We start from the raw sequence: 19880 nt of genomic DNA on the forward strand, positions 1-19880 counted from the left end.
CCTTTTCTGCCCAGTTGTTTCTGGTCCTGATGCTTTATCGTAGTGACAGTGTCTTAGTTAGGGTTTCTATTGCTGTCAAGAGACAACATGGCCATGTCAACTCATAGAACGGGAAACGTTTAATTGAGGTGTCGGCTTACAGTTTCAGAGCTTCAGTCCATTATCATCATGGTGGGACATGGTGCCGTGCAGGCAGACATGGTACTGGAGAAGCAGCTGAGAGTCCTACATCTTGCAGGCAACAGGAAGTGGTTGGTCTCACGGGGCGTGACTTGAGCATATATGAGACCTCAAAGCCCACTCGCTCAGTGACACGCTTCTCCATCAAGGCCACACCTACTCGACCAAAGCGACATCCCCTAATAGTGCCACTCCCTTTGGGGGCCGTTTTCTTTCAAACTACCACATGCAACCCCAAAGAAAGCCTGTGGGCATTCTGGCCTGCCCCTTGGGGACCCGCCCTGCGTCCTAAAGGAAAACCCACTTCAAGAGAGGGCTCCCCCTCTCTTTTCTCTATTCCCACAGGTGTGCAACTCCACACTCTCGCTCTCCTTTTTTCATCCCCCTTCCCTCCATTCCCTCTCCCCTCCCCTCAAAAGTAAACTTTCCACGTGGACATGTGTCTGCGTGGTGTGAGTGACTTTCCACCAGTCCACGCAGCAGCCCACCACTACCACGTCTGCATGGCGTGTCTCCCTTACCCACTGGGGTATCTTGGCCCAATCCACCAAGGCCTTCCAAGCACCATATAATAACAATGTAGTCATGTAATAATGCAAAAATGCATTCAGTCTGACTTCAGAAGTCCCCATAGTCTATCACAGTTTCAACAATGTTTAAAAGTTCAAATTCTCTTCTGAGATTCATGCAATCTCTTAACTATAATACCCTAAAACATAAAAATAAAAACAGATCACCTATTTCCATCATATAATAGGCACAGGAAATACATTACCATTCTAAAACATAGGGAAGGGAGCATAGTGAGGAAATACTGAATCAAAGCAAGACTCAAAACCATCTGGGCAAACTCCAACTCTGCATCTCCATGTCTAATATCAAAACGCCCTTCAAATCTCCAACTCTGTTTAGCTTTGTTGACTGCAACACACTTCTTTCTCTTGGGCTGGTTCCACTCCCTGTTAGCAGCTCTCCTTGGTAGATATCCCATGACTCTGGCATCGCTAACGTGTTGGGGTCTCCAAGGTCTTCACCTTCATAGCTTCATGAAATGGCCTCTCAGGGATACCCCTGACACAAGCCTGGCCTTATCAGCTTTCCTTAGATTCAGAGGCAAATTCTATAACCCATTAATTCTAAAGCCAGAACTACATGGCCAAAGTGGCCCAGTTCTGCTCTCTGGGGCTGGAATATGGCTCACTATCCCTTGTTCAGTTACGTCTTCACTGGCTTTTCTGTTTTTGATTGTTACTTTCACTGCCTAAGCTTAGCTGTCCGTGAACTTGCTCTGTAGACCAGGCTAGTCTAAACTCAGAGATCTGCCAGCCTCTGCCTTGAGTGCTGGGATTAAAGGTGTGCACCATCACATCGGGTTGTAAGCTTTTCTTTAATTCCTTTTCACAGGTTGGAAACTTAGTTGGGTAGGCTCTTTCCCTGAGATCACCACTCCCTTTATTCCATTTTTTATTTATTTGTTTGGTTGCTGTTTTTGTTTTCCGAGACAGAGTTTCTCTGTGTAGCTTTGTGCCTTTCCTGGAACTCACTTTGTAGCCCAGGCTGGCTCCGAACTCACAGAGATCCACCTGCCTCTGCCTCCCGAGCTCTAGGACTAAAGACAAGTGGCAGTGGCTTATTCTGTTTCTTAATCTATTTATCTCCTTATCTTCCTGAACAGGGTATTTAGCTCTGTGCCACTTCCTGGTGCCCCTTTTCTCAGTCTGTACATTTTTATTTTTATTTGCTCAGCTTGGAAGGCAGCTGTGCTCACCATTGTATCACCAATGCCGCACCATTATTACTCAGCTTGCTCCTTTTCATTATAAATCTTTGTTAGTGTTACCCCTGATAACCACACAATAGAATCTACTAGACTGTTTGGAGATTTCCTCTTCATAGTAGCCTCAGGCAGACTTTTCAGATAAAACAGCACATTTTTTCCCAAAAATATCACAAGAACAGATCTGCAGGCCACAGTTGACACTCTTCTCCTCTGAAACCTCTTGAGCCTCGCAGTTCAAATCACTCTTGGCACCGCTGCCTCCCATGCTCTGACTGGGAAGGTTCAGTAAGCCGCAAAGTACCCAAGTCCAGAGTCCTCCACAAACACACACATGGTCAGGCCTGTCATAGCAGTATCCCAGTCCCTGGCACCAACTTCTCTCTTAGTTACGGTTTCTATTGCTGTGAAGAGACACCATGACCACAGCAACTCTTTTTGGTTTTTTCGAGACAGGGTTTCTCTGTGTAGCTTTGTGCCTTTCCTGGAACTCACTTTGTAGATCAGGCTGGCCTCAAACTCACAGAGATCCGCCTGCCTCTGCCTCCCGAGTGCTGGGATTAAAGGTGTGCGCCACCACCGCCCGGCTCACAGCAACTCTTATAAAGGAAAACATTGAATTGGGGTGGCTTACAGTTTCAGAGGTTTAGTCCATTATTGTAGGCAGACATGATGATGGAGAAGGAGTGGAGAACCTCTTGACTCAGATCAACAGAAATAGCCAGTCTCACTGGGAGTAGCTCAAGCATAGGAGACCTCAAAGCCCACTCTTAGTGACATGCTTCCTCCAGCAGGGCCACACCTACTCAACAAAGACACACCTCCTAATAGTGCCACTCCCTTTGGGGGCCATTTTCTTTCAGACCAGCACATCCTTTCTCAAAAAGAATGTAGGGGACTGGAGAGATGGCTCAATGGTTAAGAGCACTTACTGCTCTTCCAGAGGTCCTGAGTTCAATTCCTGACACCCAAATGGTGGCTCACAACTGTCTATAACTCCAGTTCCAAGAGATCTGACACCCTCTTCTGGCGTGCACAGACATGCATACAGACAAAACACCCACACACACGCAAACATAAATTAATGGGGAAAAATTAGTACAGTAACTGGGCATGATGGTGCATGCCTTTAATGCCAGCACTCAGCATTAAAGGTAGAAGCTGACCTCTGTGAGTTTTAGACCAGCCTGCTCTACAAGCCAGCCAAAGTGACATAGTGAGAACCTAAAAATAAATAAACATATGAATGAATGAATGAATATAAATGATCAATAGTCAAATATACTGCTAGCATGTCAAAGGTCCATTATTTGATCCCCAGTACTCATAGAGGGAAATCATTGATTTGTATGTCTGTATCATCATTTTGATGTTTTAAACCAGGGTCTCATATATGCTAGGCATATTTATGCTCTGCCATGAAGCCCTTGAAACCTATATTTCAATATAGCTGTTGTTTTAAGATTTATTTATTATGTATACAGTGTTAGGTCTGCGTGTATGCCTGCAGACCAGAAGAGGGCACCAGATCTCATTACGGATGGTTATGAGCCACCAAGGGGTTGCTGGGAATTGAACTCAGGACCTCCAGAAGAGCAGTCAGTGCCCTTAACTATTGAGCCATCTCTCCAGCCCCCACAGATAGCATCTCAAACCACAGCATTTCTGTGGTGAAATGGAATATCCTAGACCAGATAGGGACAGCATAACAGTAGAAAGATCAAGAAAGATTCTATCTCAGTAAGGTAGAGCACTAGGGTTGACTCTCAGAAATGATCTTCTCACCTTCATGAGTGCCATGCTACACATGTACCCTCATTACCGTGCGTATGCATGTATGCATGTATACAGGAGCACACAGACATGGCAAGTATTGGGTGTCAGAGGACAACAACAGGACTGTTATCTTTCCACTGTGGGACCTGGGGTCAAATTCAGGTCATCAGCATTGCTTCACGAGCATGTTTGCCCTCCACCACTTTGCTGGCCTGGGAAGTAACTGCCCACAGAAAGCGTCTATAGATTTCATGAGGCTACCAGAGGACTCTGAGACAGAAAAATTAAGATCCGCTGCTTTGTTGGTACTGATGAAGCAGCGAGATACATTTCGGGTTGTGGAGACGGCGGCTCAGTGGACGCGAGGACTCACGCTGGCCGTGCAGCACAAGGTCCTGAACTCTGGGTCTTAGAGCTTAGACTTGGGGCTAGAGAGGCCCAGTAGTGAAGGGCACTGGGCGCCTTGTAGAGGACCCAGGTTCAGTTCTCAGCACCCACACAGCCGCTCACAGCCGTCCCTAAGTCCAGGCCCAGGGCATCTGACATCCTCTTCTGGCTTCTGCTGTCACCAGGCGTGCATACACAAAACACCCAGACACATAAAGTAAAATACAAATAATTTAAAGGATAAATAAAGACAAACAAGGGCTGGAGACATGGCTCAGCAGTTAAGAGCACTGGCTGTTCTTCCAGAGGTCCTGAGGTCAATTCCCAGCAACCACATGGTGGCTCACAACCATCTATAATGAGATCTGGTGCCTTCTTCTGGAATGCAGGCATACATGCAGACAGAGTACTGTATGAATGAACAAACGAATGAGTGAATGAATGAATCTTTGAAAAATTAAATAAAGGCCAAGCCTATAATCCCAGCACTTGGGAAGCAGAGTCAGGCAGATACCTGTGAGTTCAAGGCCAGCCTGGTCTACAGAGTGAGTTCCAGGTTAGGCTCCAAAGCTACACAGAGAAACCTTGTCTCAAAAAAAAAAAAAATGAATGAATGAATGAATGAAAAAAATTAGATGAATGAATGAATGAATAAATAATAAATAAATAAATAAATAAATAAATAAATAAATAAATAAATAAAAAGTGTTTGACGATCGTCTGTAACTCCAACTTCCACAGATCCTCTTCTGGTCTCCACAGTTACCTGCACATGTATGGCACACACAAATAAATAAAATTTTAAAAATAAATCAAATAAAAATTAGGCTTGAGCCAGGCATGGCCACACACATTTAATTCAAGCATTCTGGAGGCAGAGGCAGGCAGATTTCTGTGAGTTCAAGGCCAGCCAGAACTACATATGAAGACCCTGTCTCCAAAAAGAAAAGAATGAAAGCTAAACTTGAGGCTGGAGAGATGGCTCAGCAGTTAAGAACGCTTGCTTCTTCTGATAAGAACTGTCCCTATCTAAAGAAAGAAAAGAGCGAGTCAGCTGCTCAGTGGGTTAGAATGCTTTCCTGATGACCTGAGTTCACAGCCAGCCTGGTCCACAGAGGGAGTTCCAGGTCAGGCAGGACTGTGACACAGAGAAACCCTGTCTTTAAAAACCAAAGAAACAAACAACATGGAAGAGTTCTATAGCTAGCTTTCTCTGTGGCCCCAGTTTCCACTCACGACACAAAACATCTTATTATTTATGAATGCTTTGCCTTAGCTTGGGCTTCTTCTAAGATAACTCAGCCTGTTTATATTAATTTACATTCAGCCATATGGCTCATTACCCTTCCTCCATAGTGTACATCCGACTTGTTCCAGGTCTCACTGGTGCATCCCACCCCTCTTCTTTCCAGAGTTCTCTCCCCGGAAGTCCCGCCTATCCTCTCCTGCCTAGCTATTGGCCATTCAGCTCTTTATTAAACCAATCAGAAGATGCCTTGGCAGAGACCCATCTTCACAGCACAAAAGGATTATCCCTCAACAAAGTTCAGAGTCAGCCAGGCAATGACAGTCAGCTCTCTGAGTTCTAGGCCAGCCTGTTCTACAAAGCGAGTTCCAGGACAGTCAGAGCTGTTACTCAGCGAGACCCTGTCTCAAAAGCAAAAACTTGAAAGTTCAAAGTCAGGGCTGTTGAAATGGCTCAGGAGATAAAGGCTCAGGATGACTTAAGTTATATTCCCCAGAACCCTTATGAAAGTGAAAGGAGAGAACTGACTTCACAAAATTGTCCTCTGACCTCCACATGCTCACTGTGGCCCTTGCACTACCTTGCACATATCGTGTGCATACACACACACAAAATAATAATATTAATAATAACAACAGCTATATTAAAGAGCTAGAGCCATGGCTAGTGGTTAAGAGCACTTACTGCTTTTCCAGAGGACCTGAACTTAGTTCTCAGCACCCATGTTGGCCAACTCATTGCCTGAGTGACTCACAACTGTCTATGACTCAAGCTCTGGGTTATTCAGTGCCCTCTTCTGATCTCCTTGGCACCTAGACATGCGCACATAAAAATCTTTTTTAAAAAAAAATATGTTGTTGGGGATTTAGCTCAGTGGTAGAGCACTTGCCTAGCAAGCGCAAGCTCTGGGGAAAAAAAAAAAGACAACAAAATATAAGAGTAAAAGATAAAATGAGCTGAAAAGCTGTCTTGGCAGTTAAAAGTGAATACTACTGTTGCACAGTACCCCAGTTTGATTCTGGGACATGCAGTAATACTCTTCCAACAACTGCAAGCTTTTATACATGTGCACATACTTCATTAAAAATAAATTGAAATGAGGGGTCAGGAGCAATATCTCAGCGGTTAAGAGTGCTTGCTCTTCTTTTCAAAGACCCTGGGTCTAGTTTTCAGTAACCACATGACAGCTTACAACCATCTGTAACTCTAGTTCCAGGAAATCTAATTTGCCTCTCTGGTTCCAGGATCACCCGGCACACACACCGTACATATACATAAGTACAGGCTAAACACACACATAAATTAAAAGTCTCATTATGTAGCCTTGACCTGGCCTGGAACTCACTGTGTAGACCTGACTGACCTCAAAAGTCACAGAAATCCACCTGTCTCTGCCTCCTGATGGGGGATGGGGTGTCTTTTTTTTTTATTTTTTTTTTTTCCTAAGAAAAGGATTCAAGGTGATCCTCAACTACCTGAGTTTGAGGCCAGTCTGGGCTCCTGAGACCCTGTCTGGATAAAGGACAAGACAGAATAAGTGCTAGTGAGAAGGCTCAGCGGGGAGAAGAACCGGCTACCAAGTCCTCTGTGGGCCTCCCTTAGGAGAAAGAGAAAACACAGTCCTGCCAGTGTCCTTTGACCTCCATTACACCCCGTGGACCACGCTTACCCCACAGACATGCAAGTGCACACGACAGACAGTAAAGAAATGTCATTTTAACAACTAATAATGACTAATTCCATCGTATAGAGACATCGTACCTGTTGCATAGTTTTCTCAGCCCTGTCCATCTTCTGTTTGTACCTGTTGTTCTAGGTCTCCTTGTTGATCTTAAGTCCTCTGCCTTCCAACAAATTCTCTTAGAATTTAAAAAGAAAAATGCCTAACATGTTAGTACATGCCTGTAATCCTAACATTTGAGAGGTAGAGACAGGAGATCAGGAGTGGAAAGCCAGCCTGGGCTATATGAAAACTCTGTCTTAAAAACCAAATAAGGGCCGGGCGGTGGTGGCGCACGCCTTTAATCCCAGCACTCGGGAGGCAGAGGCAGGCGGATCTCTGTGAGTTCGAGGCCAGCCTGGGCTACCAAGTGAGTTCCAGGAAAGGCGCAAAGCTACACAGAGAAACCCTGTCTCGAAAAAACCAAAAAAAAAAAAACAAAAAACAAAAACAAAACAAAAAAAAAAAACAAATAAGGGAGGGAGGTTGCTAGAGAGATGGTTTAGTGATGAAGAGCACTTGTTTTTACTGAGGTCCGGATTTGGTTTCTTTCACCTGGGCAATGGCTCACAACTGTCTGCAGTCTTAGTTCCAAAGTTCTGATGTCCTTCCCTCTTCTGACCTCCATGAGTACGGCATACACACGCGCGCGCGCACACACACACACACACACACACACACGTTACACATCAGGCAAAACATTCAGACAAATAAAATAAGTAGGCTGGGTATGGTGGCGCACATCTTTAATCTCAGCACTTGGGAGGCAGAGGCAGGCATCTCTGGTCTACATAGAGAGTTTCATATCAGCCAGAGCTACAGTGAGACTTTCTCAAAATAAATTTATGAATAGAATAAATGAGTTTGTTTGGTTTGGTTTGGGTTTTGAGACAGAGTTTCTTTGTATAACAGCCCTGGCTGTCCTGGAACTCGCTCTGTAGACCAGGCTGGCCTTGAACTCACTGAGGTTAGCCTGCCTCTGCCTCCTGAGTGCTGGGATAAGAGAGTGCGCCACCATGGCCGGCTTGAATAAACAAGCAGAACCACCTGATCAGTATAAATAGCCGGACGTTCTGGTATACGTCTATATGCTTAGGACTTGGAAGTCTGAAACTAGAAGGTTACAAGATTTGAGTCCAGCTTAGACTGTAATAGTGAGTTCAAGGCCCTAAACAAAACAAGATTTATACAAACATTCCATAAACCTCTGCTTTCTGATCTGGTTACTTTCCTTGCCAGATGTTTTAAGGTAATATAGGAAAATGGTGTTTGGTTTTTTTGCAAGTCTCACTTTGTAGCCAAGCAGGCTTTTAAGTCTGAGCCTCCTGCCTGCTCGGATGACCAGTGTGAATTGCCTGCGCCCCATTCTGTGAATGTCTTTAGAAGCTCCAAACCCCTAGTCACTGTCCTCTTCACCTCCCTAGATCACGGAGCAGCAGTGGAGAGTGGACATGTAATAAACTCTTCCTGGATTAATAAGGAACACCTTCTCTTTTCTTGCAGAAACTTTGTATTAAAGCATCATGTGTTCTTGGTCCGAAACTGGGAAAAGATTCATCAGAAACAGGAGGAAGTAAAGCACACCCGTGACATCCACTCAGCGTCATTGTACACCCGTTGGAATGGCATCTGCAGAGACGATGGGAATATCAAGTCTGGTAAGGCGTGGGAAGACTTAATGGTTTTTTGTTGTTTGCTTGTTGTTGTTGTTGTTGTTGTTGTTATTGTTTTTGAGGCAGGGTCTCTCTGTGTAGCCCTAACTGTCCGGGGTGCTCTCTGTAGACCAGGCTGGCCTCAAACTCACAGAGATTACTTGCCTCTGCCTCCCAAGTGTTGGGATTAAAGTCTTGTGCCACTACTGTCTAGCTGGGAAGGCTTACTCTTAATTCTATGAAATTATCCAAAAATGATCATTTTAATTTCTTTTAAAAAGTTGGAGAGATGGCTAGTTTGTTGGGAGCACTGGCTGTTCTTCCAGGGGACCCAGGTTCACTTCCTGGAACCCTAGGAAACATAGTGGCTCACTGCCATCTGAAACTCCTGTTCTAGGAGATCCCATGCCCTCTTCTGGCCTCCATGGGCAGTCCAGGCACAGGGTATACATACATGCAGGCAAAATACACATCAAATTTAAAGAAAGAAAAAATAATAATTTAGAACTGGGCATGATGGTGCACACCTGCGATTCTGGTACTTAGAAGACAGGAGTAAGGAGTTTGAGACCAGCCTGATCCACATAGTGGGTTGCAGGCTAGCCAAGGCTAAGTGATGATATCCTGTTTGGGGTAGGGAGTTCCCCAGTTTTTTTTATTGAGAGGTGTGTGTGTGTGTGTGTGTGTGTGTGTGAGAGAGAGAGACAGACAGACAGACAGACAGACAGACAGACAGACAGACAGAGAAAGACAGTGGGGGGGGTTGGGGCACGTGTACCTCAACATATATGTTAAAACTAAAGGACTATTTTCTGGAATTCGTTTTCTCTTTCTAACTTTACATGGCTTCCAGGGACTGAAGTGAGCTCACCAGACTTGCACGGGCCAGGCACCTTGTCCTCCCCCTTTTTGGTTATTTTACACAGTTTTTTCTAAGATTCCTTTTAGTATGGACTAAAACAGTGATGACAAATGCATTATGGGGAGAAAAAAATCATAGCTAAATTCAAAAGCTTTACTTACATATTTAAGTCAGTACTATGCATCCGGTTTCCTTTTTCCAGCCTTTTTGAGTGAATAGTAGCAATAGCACTCATTATTTGAGCTAGTATCCAGTCCAGAACAGATGGGATACTGGCTTGTCCGTGCATCGCTTTGTTTTGTTTTGAAACGTCATCTCACTGTGTATCTCTGCCTGTCCTGGATCTCACTCTGCAGACCAAGCTGGCCTCTGACTCACAGAGATCCACCTGCTTCTGCCTCCCAAGTGCGGGCTTAAAATCTTTCACCACAACACCTGGTCCATGAATCCTTTCTAAACAATGTATCCATTATAAGATGTGGTTGTGCATGCCTTTAATGCCAGCACTTGGGAGGTGAAAGCAGGAAGATCTGGGGTTCAAGGTCAGCCTCAAGCCAAACAGGAGCTATACAGGATCCTGTCTTTTTGCAAGGAGGGAAGGAAAATGTTAAAAAGATTATGCTCAGATCCAGCAAAATGATTCAGCAGGTAAGACTCCTGCTGCCAACCCAACAGCCTGAGTTTTCCTGGGACTCCCATAGTAGAAGGAGAGAACAGACTTCTGAAGGTTGTCGTCTGATTCCACAAGTGTTCTGTGACATGCTCATAGACACACGAGGAAAGGAGGGAGGGAAGGAGAGAGGGAGGGAGAGAGGGAGGGAGGGAGGGAGGGAGGGAGGGAGGGAGGAAGGGAGGAAGGAAGGAAGGGAAAGGAAAGGAAAAAGTAAAGGAGAGGAAAGGAAAGAGGAAGGAAGGAAGGAGTTGTTGGAAGAGAAAGGAGGGAGGACACAGACCGGTGGCACTCCCTGTGACCCCATCATTTGTGTGGTAGACACAAGGGGTCATAGTGTGGTGCAGGCCAGCCTGAGCTTGCTGCATGAGACACTACACTGTCTCAAAAAGGAAGAGCCAGATGTGACTTAAAGAGCACTTGTATTCAGCACTGAGAGAGTGAAGCAGGCAAATCACCATCAGTTTGAAGCCAGCCTGGGCCACAGAGTGAGGCCTTGTTTTGGCCTTAGGAGACAGGGTCTTATGTGGCTCAAGCTAGCCTTGAACTTGCTCTATAGCCGAGGATGACCTTGAACACCCTCCTTTCTGTGTCTCCCTAACGCTGGGGTTATGGCTTTTGGCAGATTGTTTTTATTTAGAGAAAGGGCAGACGTGTAGAGCTTACGGCACAACATAAGGTGGTGGATAGAAGACAGCTTATGAAGTCCATTCTCTTTCCACAGTGCAGGTCCTGGGCTTCAGACTCAGTTCATTAGGCTTTGTACCATGCATCTCCACCCACTTAGCATCTCACCAGCCCAGAGAAAAAGCCTTTCAGCAACTTGGTTGTTAGAATCTCTTTGAAGTTACAAGCCAAACAGTTCAAGTCTTAGTCATTTATTGAATGTACACATCAATCACTGGACTGGTAACAATGATCCAGGCCTGGGCCGGGTGTTGCCAGATTCTTGGCTTCTTACTCAAGGAATTAAAATAAAGGCTCATGTGGATTTTCACAGGCTAACTTTGTTCAAAGCAAATGATAGGATAAGTCCGATTGCTGTCACAGGTGACCTAGGGCCACATGAGTGAAAAGTGCTCATGGGCTTGGCTATGGGCTTCCTTTCTGGGGTTCAAGATGTGGAAGAGCTTGGTTATTAGGGTCATAGTTTGAGCACATTCTCTATGTGAACTCACAGATCAAATTATGTAACCATTGTTCTGTGACACTTGTCCCTTCCTATAATGCATCTTATTTTAATCCTTTGTACCTCCAATTGTGCATAGGTGTAACATGATCAATAGGGGATTCTCCCCTGAAAGTTCACTTTAAGTATACATTTTGTCTTATTATGCATGCATTCAAAACTAGTTTAGGCTAGACCAACCCACTTAACTTCATAAATGGAGTACAGTTGCAAGGAATCTAAGTTTGATGCTTTGTTGGTTTGATTTGGTTTGGTTTTAGTTTTTCAAGACAATGTTTCTCTGTGTAGCTCTGGATGTCCTAAAACTAGCTCTGTAGTACAGGCTGGCTTTGAACTAACAGAGATCCACTTGCCTCTGCCTTCTGACGACTGGGATTAAAGGCATGAGCCACCACTGTCCAGCCAAGTTTGATGTTTTTTAAGGGAAGGGAAAACTTATTCCATTGTTCAAAGTAGCATGTGTATGCAGCTCCATGCAAGTAGGAATCTGTCTTAGTTTGGGTTTTTATTGCTATGACCACACCAACACTTACAAGGAAAAACATTTAATTGCTTACAGTTTCAGAGGTTTAGTCCATTATCATTTCATGGAACATGGTGGCAAGCAGGTAGATGTGATGTTGGAGGAGTAGCTGAGAATCCTACATCCTGCAGGCAACAGAAAGTGAACTGATTCATTGGATGGTATCCTGAGCATAGGAAACCTCAAAGCCTACCCCACAGTGACACACTTCCACCAGGCCACACCTCCTAATGGTGCCACTCCCTTTGGGGGCTATTTTCTTGCAAACCACCTAGAGTCCTATCTTAGAAGTTGCCAGGGGAATTATTCAGAGAGGGGTGTGTGTGAGTATAATCAGTTAAGTGTCTCATGCTGTCACTTGTTAAAAAGGAGTCCCGGGCTGGAGAGATGGCTCAGTGGTTAAGGGCACTGGCTGCTCTTACAAAGGTTCTGAGTTCAAGTCCCAGCAACCACATGGTGGCTCACAACCATCTGTAATGGAAATCTGGCGCCCTCTTCTGGCCTGCAGGGATACATGCAGACAGAACACTGTATACATAATAAATAAATTAATCTTCTTTTTTTTTTTTTTAAAAAAAGGAGTCCCAAATTGCTAACTGCTTCCAAGCTAAGTACATGAAAATAAAAAGCATTATTTGAGCCTGACAGGATGGCACATTCTGTAATCCCAGTATTTAGGAAGCAGAAGCAGAAGAACCATTTGTTCAAGGCCAGTCTGATCTATATGACCCAACCAGAGCTGTAGAGTGCTGCCTGATGGTAAATCCTCACGTGCACATGCATGCATGCACTCCAGCAAGCCATCATCGTGCTCACATTCATTCTGACAGGACTTGATTTAGCAGCACTGCACTACATGAGCTGGAAATAGAGTACTGCGGTGGCCTAGACTCAGCTCACTCACACGTCCATTTCAAGATTTGTTTATCTTAGGTTTAAGTATAGAAGGCTAGAGGAAGACATCACATACCATGAAGCTGGAAATAGAGGAGGTTGTGAACTACCTGATATGGGAGCTAGAAACTAAACTCAAGTCCTCAGCAAGAGCAATACATACTCCTAACTGCTGAGAGACTTAAAGGAGGGAAAAACAGTGTGTTGATACAAGGAAGAGAGAAAAAAATGAGGAAGATGGAGGCTGGTCAGACTCATCATGAAGTGCACACTCGCAGCTATCGCACAATGTAGCATCTACCTCTATATAAACACGAGCATTTCTAGTTTTCCTCTAGGGAAGAGAAGCCGCTACCTGCCCACTAGTTCTCCTTACTATCCTAAAGGAAAATAGAAAAAGAAAATAGCAGGAATCAAGTGGAAAAGAAAAAGATATATCAGACTCTTCATTTCCTGAACTGCTTTTCACCTTCTCTTTGCAGATGTCTTCATGACCCAGTTCTCTGCCCTGCAGACAGCTAGATCTGTTCGAACAAGACGCTTGGCAGCTGCAGAGGAAAACCTGGAAGTGGCTCGGGCCGCGCGCCTGGCACAGATCTTCAAAGAGATCTGTGATGGTATCATCTCTTACAAAGGTGTGTGTCTCGCTCACCCTCTCCTGAGAGCCCCAGACCCCACAGACCTGCAGCACTGTGGGTTATGAATTAGGAGGTGGATTTCTTATTGTTACATAAGAGATTTTAGATTATTTTTTCATTTTCATGTGTTTGGGAGGTTTTTGCCTTCATTTATCTATGTACCAGTACAGTAAAGGATATTGAATCCCCTGGAACTGGATTTACAGATGTCTGTGAGCTACTGTGTGGATGCTGGGAATCCTCTGCAAAAGCAGCCAGGGCTCCTAACTCTGAATCCTCTTTTATGTTTTAAAAATTATGTGTTGGCTGGGGGAGTGGGAGGGGGCTATCCTTGTGCGTGCAGTGATGGGGAGGTCAGAACAGGGCGTCAAACCACCCGGAGCCAGAGTTATAGGTAGTTGTAAGCTTGCTAATGTGGGGATTCAACTCAGGCAAGTTCTCTTCATTGATGAGCCCGTTCTACCTTTTGTCAGAGATAGAGAATTATAGAACAAATAACCTGTTCAGAAATTTGAACCCAGAGCCTTATGCACATCAATGTTGTGTTTAGTATTTCTAGTTAAGTACTGTATTTATTTGGATGGATGGATGGATGGATGGACGGACGGACGGACGGACGGACAGGCAGGCATACTTTTTTTTTAGCTAGAGGATGGGTAATCTCCGTCTAATTTACATGGATGAGATAATATTGCAGTTGTAAAATTATCAGGGCTGGAGAGGTGGCTCAGTGGGTACAAGCATGGGCGCTCTTCCAGAGGACCCAGGTTCAATTCCCAGCACTCACAGGGCCGCTGACAACTATCTGTAACACCAGTTCCAGAGGATCCAACCCTCACACAGACATGAATGCAGGCAAATCATCAATGTACATAAAATAAAATGAAATAAAATTTAAAAACATTTACGTGTAGTAGCCTATGCCGTTAATCCCAGCCTTAGGGAGGATTGCTATGGGTTTGAGGCCAGCATGGTCCACATAAAGAGTAAGTTTTGTTTTGGTTTGGTTTTTTTGCTCAGTATGGTAGTGTATTTTTTTAGTCCCAGCATTTAGGAGGCAGAAGTCAGTGGATTTCTGTGAGTTTGTGGCCAGCCTGGTAAATGACCCAGGTCAGCCAAGACTGCATAATAAGATCCTGTCTCAAGAAGAACAAAAAAAGGTATAAAGTTTTGTTGCACCTGCCCTGTTTACATCTGCAGAAGGTGATATGCCCCTTTCTCACAAACTCTGTCTGACTGACATGGAACTGCTCTAATGTGACCTACTAGTCCATCACTGCACTCTACGCAACATTTTCCCTTTCTCCAGTGCGACCACCAGAAGATGCCAAATGAGAAGGAATCCCTCACTAAGAATACTGTGTGTGTGTCACACAGTAACTGTTCGAGAAAAATAAATGATAGGAAATGGTTACTAAATTATTCCTTATCTGGAATTTAGTTGAATCTACACCAACAGGAATATTAATTACAGACAATTAAGAGAGACTGGAAAACATATTTTGAGTGTCATGATCTTTTTGTTGTAAAAAGATTTATTATGAATAAATAAATAAATGTTAAAGAAAAAAAGATTTATTGCTGGACAGTGGTGGCACGGGCCTTTAATCCCAGCACTCAGAAGGCAGAGGCAGTGGATCTCTGAGTTCAAGGCCAGCTTGGTCCACAGAGTGAGTCCAGGACAGCCAGGGCTGCACAGAGAAACCCTGTCTCAGAAAATCAAAGAACAGATTTATCATATCACTGCAAACAATTGGTACACATTCGTGCAGGCAGAACAGCCATGCACATCAAAATAAATATGTAAAATGAAAAATACTTGTCATCCTGTGATGGGGTAGTACAAGAATTAGAGCTCCAGGTCCTGCCTCCTTGCTTACATAGTGGTTTGCAATCAGCAAGCACACGAGCAGGAGCAAGAATTTGCCCCAGACGGCTTAGTTCACTAGTTACAGCTCACCTTCTTTATGAGCAATTATTCTCATTACTCAGCTATCGTCGTTTAGCATTTCTAATAGATTCACTATATCCTTCATAATCCTGCTCGATTTTTAAAGTATTGTTTCATCTCTGGGGGCAGGGGGGAGTAAGTTTTGACTGTCAAGCCTCAAAGAATTTTTTTTCCCTCCCAACTTTTACATTAGAGGATTTTTAGTTAAAAGATGTTAGGGTCTGGAGCAATGCCTTAGAAGTTAAGAGTACTGTTTGCTCTTGCAGAGAACACATGTTGAAATTCCCAGCCTGCACAGTGGCTCACAACTGCCAATAACTCTAGTTCCTGGGTATCCGGTGCTCTCTTCTGGCCTTGGAGGCACCATGTACATAACGTAGTCTGTGCACATGCAGCCAAAGCACCTGCACACATAAAATAATCTTTTAAAAGGATAATGTGTTGATGGAAGATGTCTCAATGGTGACGAGCACTGGCTGCTCTTTGACAAGGCTCGGGTTCAGTCTTCAGTACCCACGTGGCGTTCCACCACTATCTGTGACTCTAATCTCCGGGAATCCGGTGCTCTGTTCTGTTCTCTAACAGCACTACACACGTGTGGAGGACACACAGTCAGGCAAATGCTCATACACATAAAAGAAAAGAATGGATATAGGCTGGAGCTGTTCATCAGGGGAAAAAAATTCCCTAGCTTGTACGAGGTCCTGGGTTCTAGCCCCAGATCTCCTTTTTAAAAGGAAAAAAAAAGAAACAGTATAAGCCAGCCAAATACTTGCCATCCTCAGCCTTTGGAGTGCTGGGATTGCAGACATGGATCATCACATCTGACCAAGAAAAATAAATTTTAATAAAAGAATACAAGTCAAGTGTAGGTCATTGTAATTCCAGCTATTCTCTCAACCTTGAGTTCTAGACCAGTAGAAACAAGGCAGGTAGGCTGGGCAATGTTGGCCTTGTCTCTTAGCATGTGTGTACCAAACCTTGTATTCTTTTGCAGATTCTTCCCAGCAAGCCCTTGCAGCTCCACTTTTGAATCTTCCCCCAAAGAAAAAGTAGGTACACATTGGTGGTGGCCTTGGAGAGCTCGGTAAAGAAGTTGGCGCGCCACATTGACAGCCACACTGCTCTGTGTTCCAGGAACGCTGACTATTACGAGAAGATCTCTGACCCCCTGGACCTCAGTACCATAGAGAAGCAGATCCTCATTGGGCATTACAAAACAGTGGAAGCTTTTGATGCCGACATGCTCAAGGTCTTTCGAAATGCTGAGGTATTTGCTAACTTCAAACACAAATTTAAGAAATCTGGTCTGAAGAGAACTATTTTAGAACTTTTAAGTTTCTTGTTGGGAAAGACAGTAACTTTCTTTTAATTATTGCATTTGTTTATTTGTTTTGTGTGAGCATATACATGTCACAGTAAGCATGTGGAGGCATCAGTTCCCTCCTGTTAGCACGTGGGCCCCAGGGATCATTGTCAGGCTTAGCAGCAAGTAGCTTTATTTGCTGAGCTTACCTTGTCAACCTGACAGTCTTTTTTTTTTTTAAATGTTTGTATCAGTGTTTGCCTGCGTGTATGTATGTGCACCACATGTGTGCAGTGTCCACTAAGGCCAGAAGAGGGCGTCCAGTCCCCTGGCACTGGAGTGAGAGATGGTTGTGAGCCCCGGTGTGTGTGCTGGGAACCGGACCTCCTCCTGTGCAAGAGCAGCCCGTACTCTCAATCACTGAGCCACTTCTCCAGAGCCAAAGCAAGTCATTTTCACTAAGTTCTCGTAGAGTACGCAATTTGTTAAAAATATTCTGACCAGGCTAGAGAGACAGCTCAGTTAAGAGCACTGGCTGCTCTTCCAGAGGAACCCAGGTTCAATTCCCAGCAACCACATGGCAGCTCAGTTACAACTGTCTGTAACTCCAGTTCTAGGGGATCTGACACCCTCACATAGATATACATGCAGGAAAAACACTATATAATAAATAAATAAAAACATAAAAATAATAAATCTCTTTTTAAAAATTCTGATCAAGTATAGTGATGTATAACTTCACTCCCAGCACTTGGGCAGCAGATGCAGGTAGATCTGTGTGAGTTCAAAGGTAGCCTGGTCCCCAGAGAGTTCATTACAGTAAGTTCCTCTCTCTGGCTGGGGCAGCGGGGTGGGTTCTCAGTCAGCAAGATGCTCATCAGGTACAAGTGCTCACTGTGCAAGACTAGCGGCCTGACTTTGTGCCCAGAACCCACAGTGGAGTGTGGGAAGAAAAGAGCTCACTCTGCGAGGTCCTTATCTGACCTGTATGCATGCCATGGCACAGGTGTGCCCACATGGTAGTAACTTTAATTAAAATTACTCCGTCAGTAAACATACTTAGACTGTATAAGCACTGAGCCCCAAAACAAATGAAAATGCCAGGTGTGGCCAGATGTAGTGTTACACACCTTTAATCCTGGCATGAGCAAGGCAGAGGCAAGTGGAGCTCTGTGTTTTGATGCCAGTCTGGTCTACAGCATGAGTTTTAAGCCAACCTGGGCTACATAATGACACCCTTTTTAAAAAGAACAGCCAGGTGTGGTAGTGTGCCCTGACTGCATACTTGAGCTGAGGAGGCAGACAGGAGGATCCTGGGGCTCACTGGCCAGCCAGTCCCTTCTTACTATTTAACTCCAAGTCAAAAGAATGTGGACAGGGTTTCCCAGGATGACACCTAAGCTCTTCCTGTGGCCCACGCAGGCAGGCACACAGGTAGGCAGACATGCATGCAAGGGCGCACGCACAGAAAAATCTGGACTGGAAGATTGGAGTCATTCTCAAAACAATATAATCTTCGTAAAAACCTAATTGCCTTTAACGTTTGTTTGTTTGCTTGCTTACTTGCTTGCTTGTTTGTTTTGGTTTTTTGAGACAGGGTTTCTCTGTGTAGCTTTGGCGCCTTTCCTGGAACTCACTCTGTAGCCCAGGCTGGCCTCGAACTCACAGAGATTCGCCTGCCTCTGCCTCCCGCATGCCATGCATCACTTGCCACCACCGTCCAGCCGCCCTTAACTTCTATATTACATAAATATGTTTACCAATGTATTATGTATCCGTCATTTCTTAGTTCATGAAAATAAGTACATATGAGGCCAAGCATGGTGGCTCATTCCTGTAATCAGCACTTGAAAGGCTGAGGCAAGGAGGTCAGCTCAAGTTTGAGCCAGACCAGGCTATACTAAGACCCTGACTCCAAAGCAAGCCTAGAGCATAAATGGAACACCTTGTAGTAGCTGAAAGGGCAGTTCTCCAGTGACGCTGACACACCCCGAGAACAGAACAGGCTATTGGGGTGAGGCAGAGACGAAGAAGAGAGGAAAATTGGGAGGGAGGAGAGTGATTAGAGCAGTCTGGATTAGAACATAGTTCCTATTAAAACCCAGCTTCCACAGACATCTGCTATGTGCTCCCAGCCATTTGCAAAACAAAGGTAGATAGGAATTTTCTGCGATACATCATGCTTCCAACAGTAATTAAAATTTAATGATCACTATGTGTTTGATCTTATGGATAGTAAGGCCCTTGACAGGAATTCAATAACAAAGCAATAGAAAAAACTGAAAACATACCATCTGAATTCTGATTTTAATTCATTATAGTTCAATTTGTTAGCCAAAGTGGGAGAATAAAGAAAATCATACTCCCTCTACAGGTCTATTTCCAAACCAAACTGAGAACAAAAAAATGATGTCTTTCTTTTGCTTTCTTCAGAAGTACTATGGGCGAAAATCCCCAACTGGGAGGGATGTTTGCCGCTTACGAAAGGCCTATTACAGTGCCCGGCATGAGGCCTCAGCTCAGATTGATGAGATTGTGGGAGAAACAGCAAGTGAGGCAGACAGCAGTGAGACCTCAGTCTCTGAAAAGGAGAATGGGCATGAAAAGGACGATGACATCATCCGCTGTATCTGTGGCCTCTACAAGGACGAAGGCCTCATGATCCAGTGTGACAAGTGCATGGTGAGTGTTGGAGGGTGCGGCAGCCTGGTCCACATGTGCATGGGGACCAGATGCAGAAAAGCAACCCGTTCTTCCTGGAGTTGACCTTGGCAGGCTTTTTATGAACTCTAACTTCGGGCGGCTTCTGTTTAGCTCTACTGTTATCATAGAGTCTCTCCTCTTTTATCTTCCATTGACGTCTTCCTTTCTGCCTATTTAAATAACTGTACATTTCTCACAAACTCTGCACCTAGGAGGGTAGCATTTGGTATATTGCTGTACCTTGAAAAGCATGAACAGTAGCACACACAGTGTAGACCATGAATACAGGTAGATTCCAGTGTATATGATAAGTGTGTCCACAGATGGCTCCTGTTAGAACTAGAGTAGGACTCAGTTTGTGGTGTTGTCCATACCTGTGCCCTGGTTAGGTCATTTTCTCCTGGGG

General features: G+C 44.5%; 1 protein-coding gene across 7 annotated transcripts in view; it reads left to right on the forward strand.

Annotated features, from left to right (window-relative positions):
- The window catches only part of Ash1l (ASH1 like histone lysine methyltransferase), a 152154-nt gene that overhangs the window by 120638 nt on the left and 11636 nt on the right, over nt 1-19880 (forward strand). For all 7 annotated transcript variants that reach the window (XR_013051890.1, XR_013051891.1, XM_076573656.1 and 4 more), the window contains 5 exons: nt 8590-8744; nt 13359-13511; nt 16463-16517; nt 16603-16735; nt 19205-19453. Coding sequence is in view for 5 of the 7 variants with exons in the window: in XM_076573656.1 (XP_076429771.1) it covers nt 8590-8744; nt 13359-13511; nt 16463-16517; nt 16603-16735; nt 19205-19453 (745 nt within the window). In the remaining 2 variants the exon portion in view is untranslated. The remainder of the gene's footprint in view (nt 1-8589; nt 8745-13358; nt 13512-16462; nt 16518-16602; nt 16736-19204; nt 19454-19880) is intronic.

Source organism: Peromyscus maniculatus, chromosome 6 (genome assembly GCF_049852395.1).
Source record: "Peromyscus maniculatus bairdii isolate BWxNUB_F1_BW_parent chromosome 6, HU_Pman_BW_mat_3.1, whole genome shotgun sequence".
Lineage (NCBI taxonomy): Eukaryota > Metazoa > Chordata > Mammalia > Rodentia > Cricetidae > Peromyscus > Peromyscus maniculatus.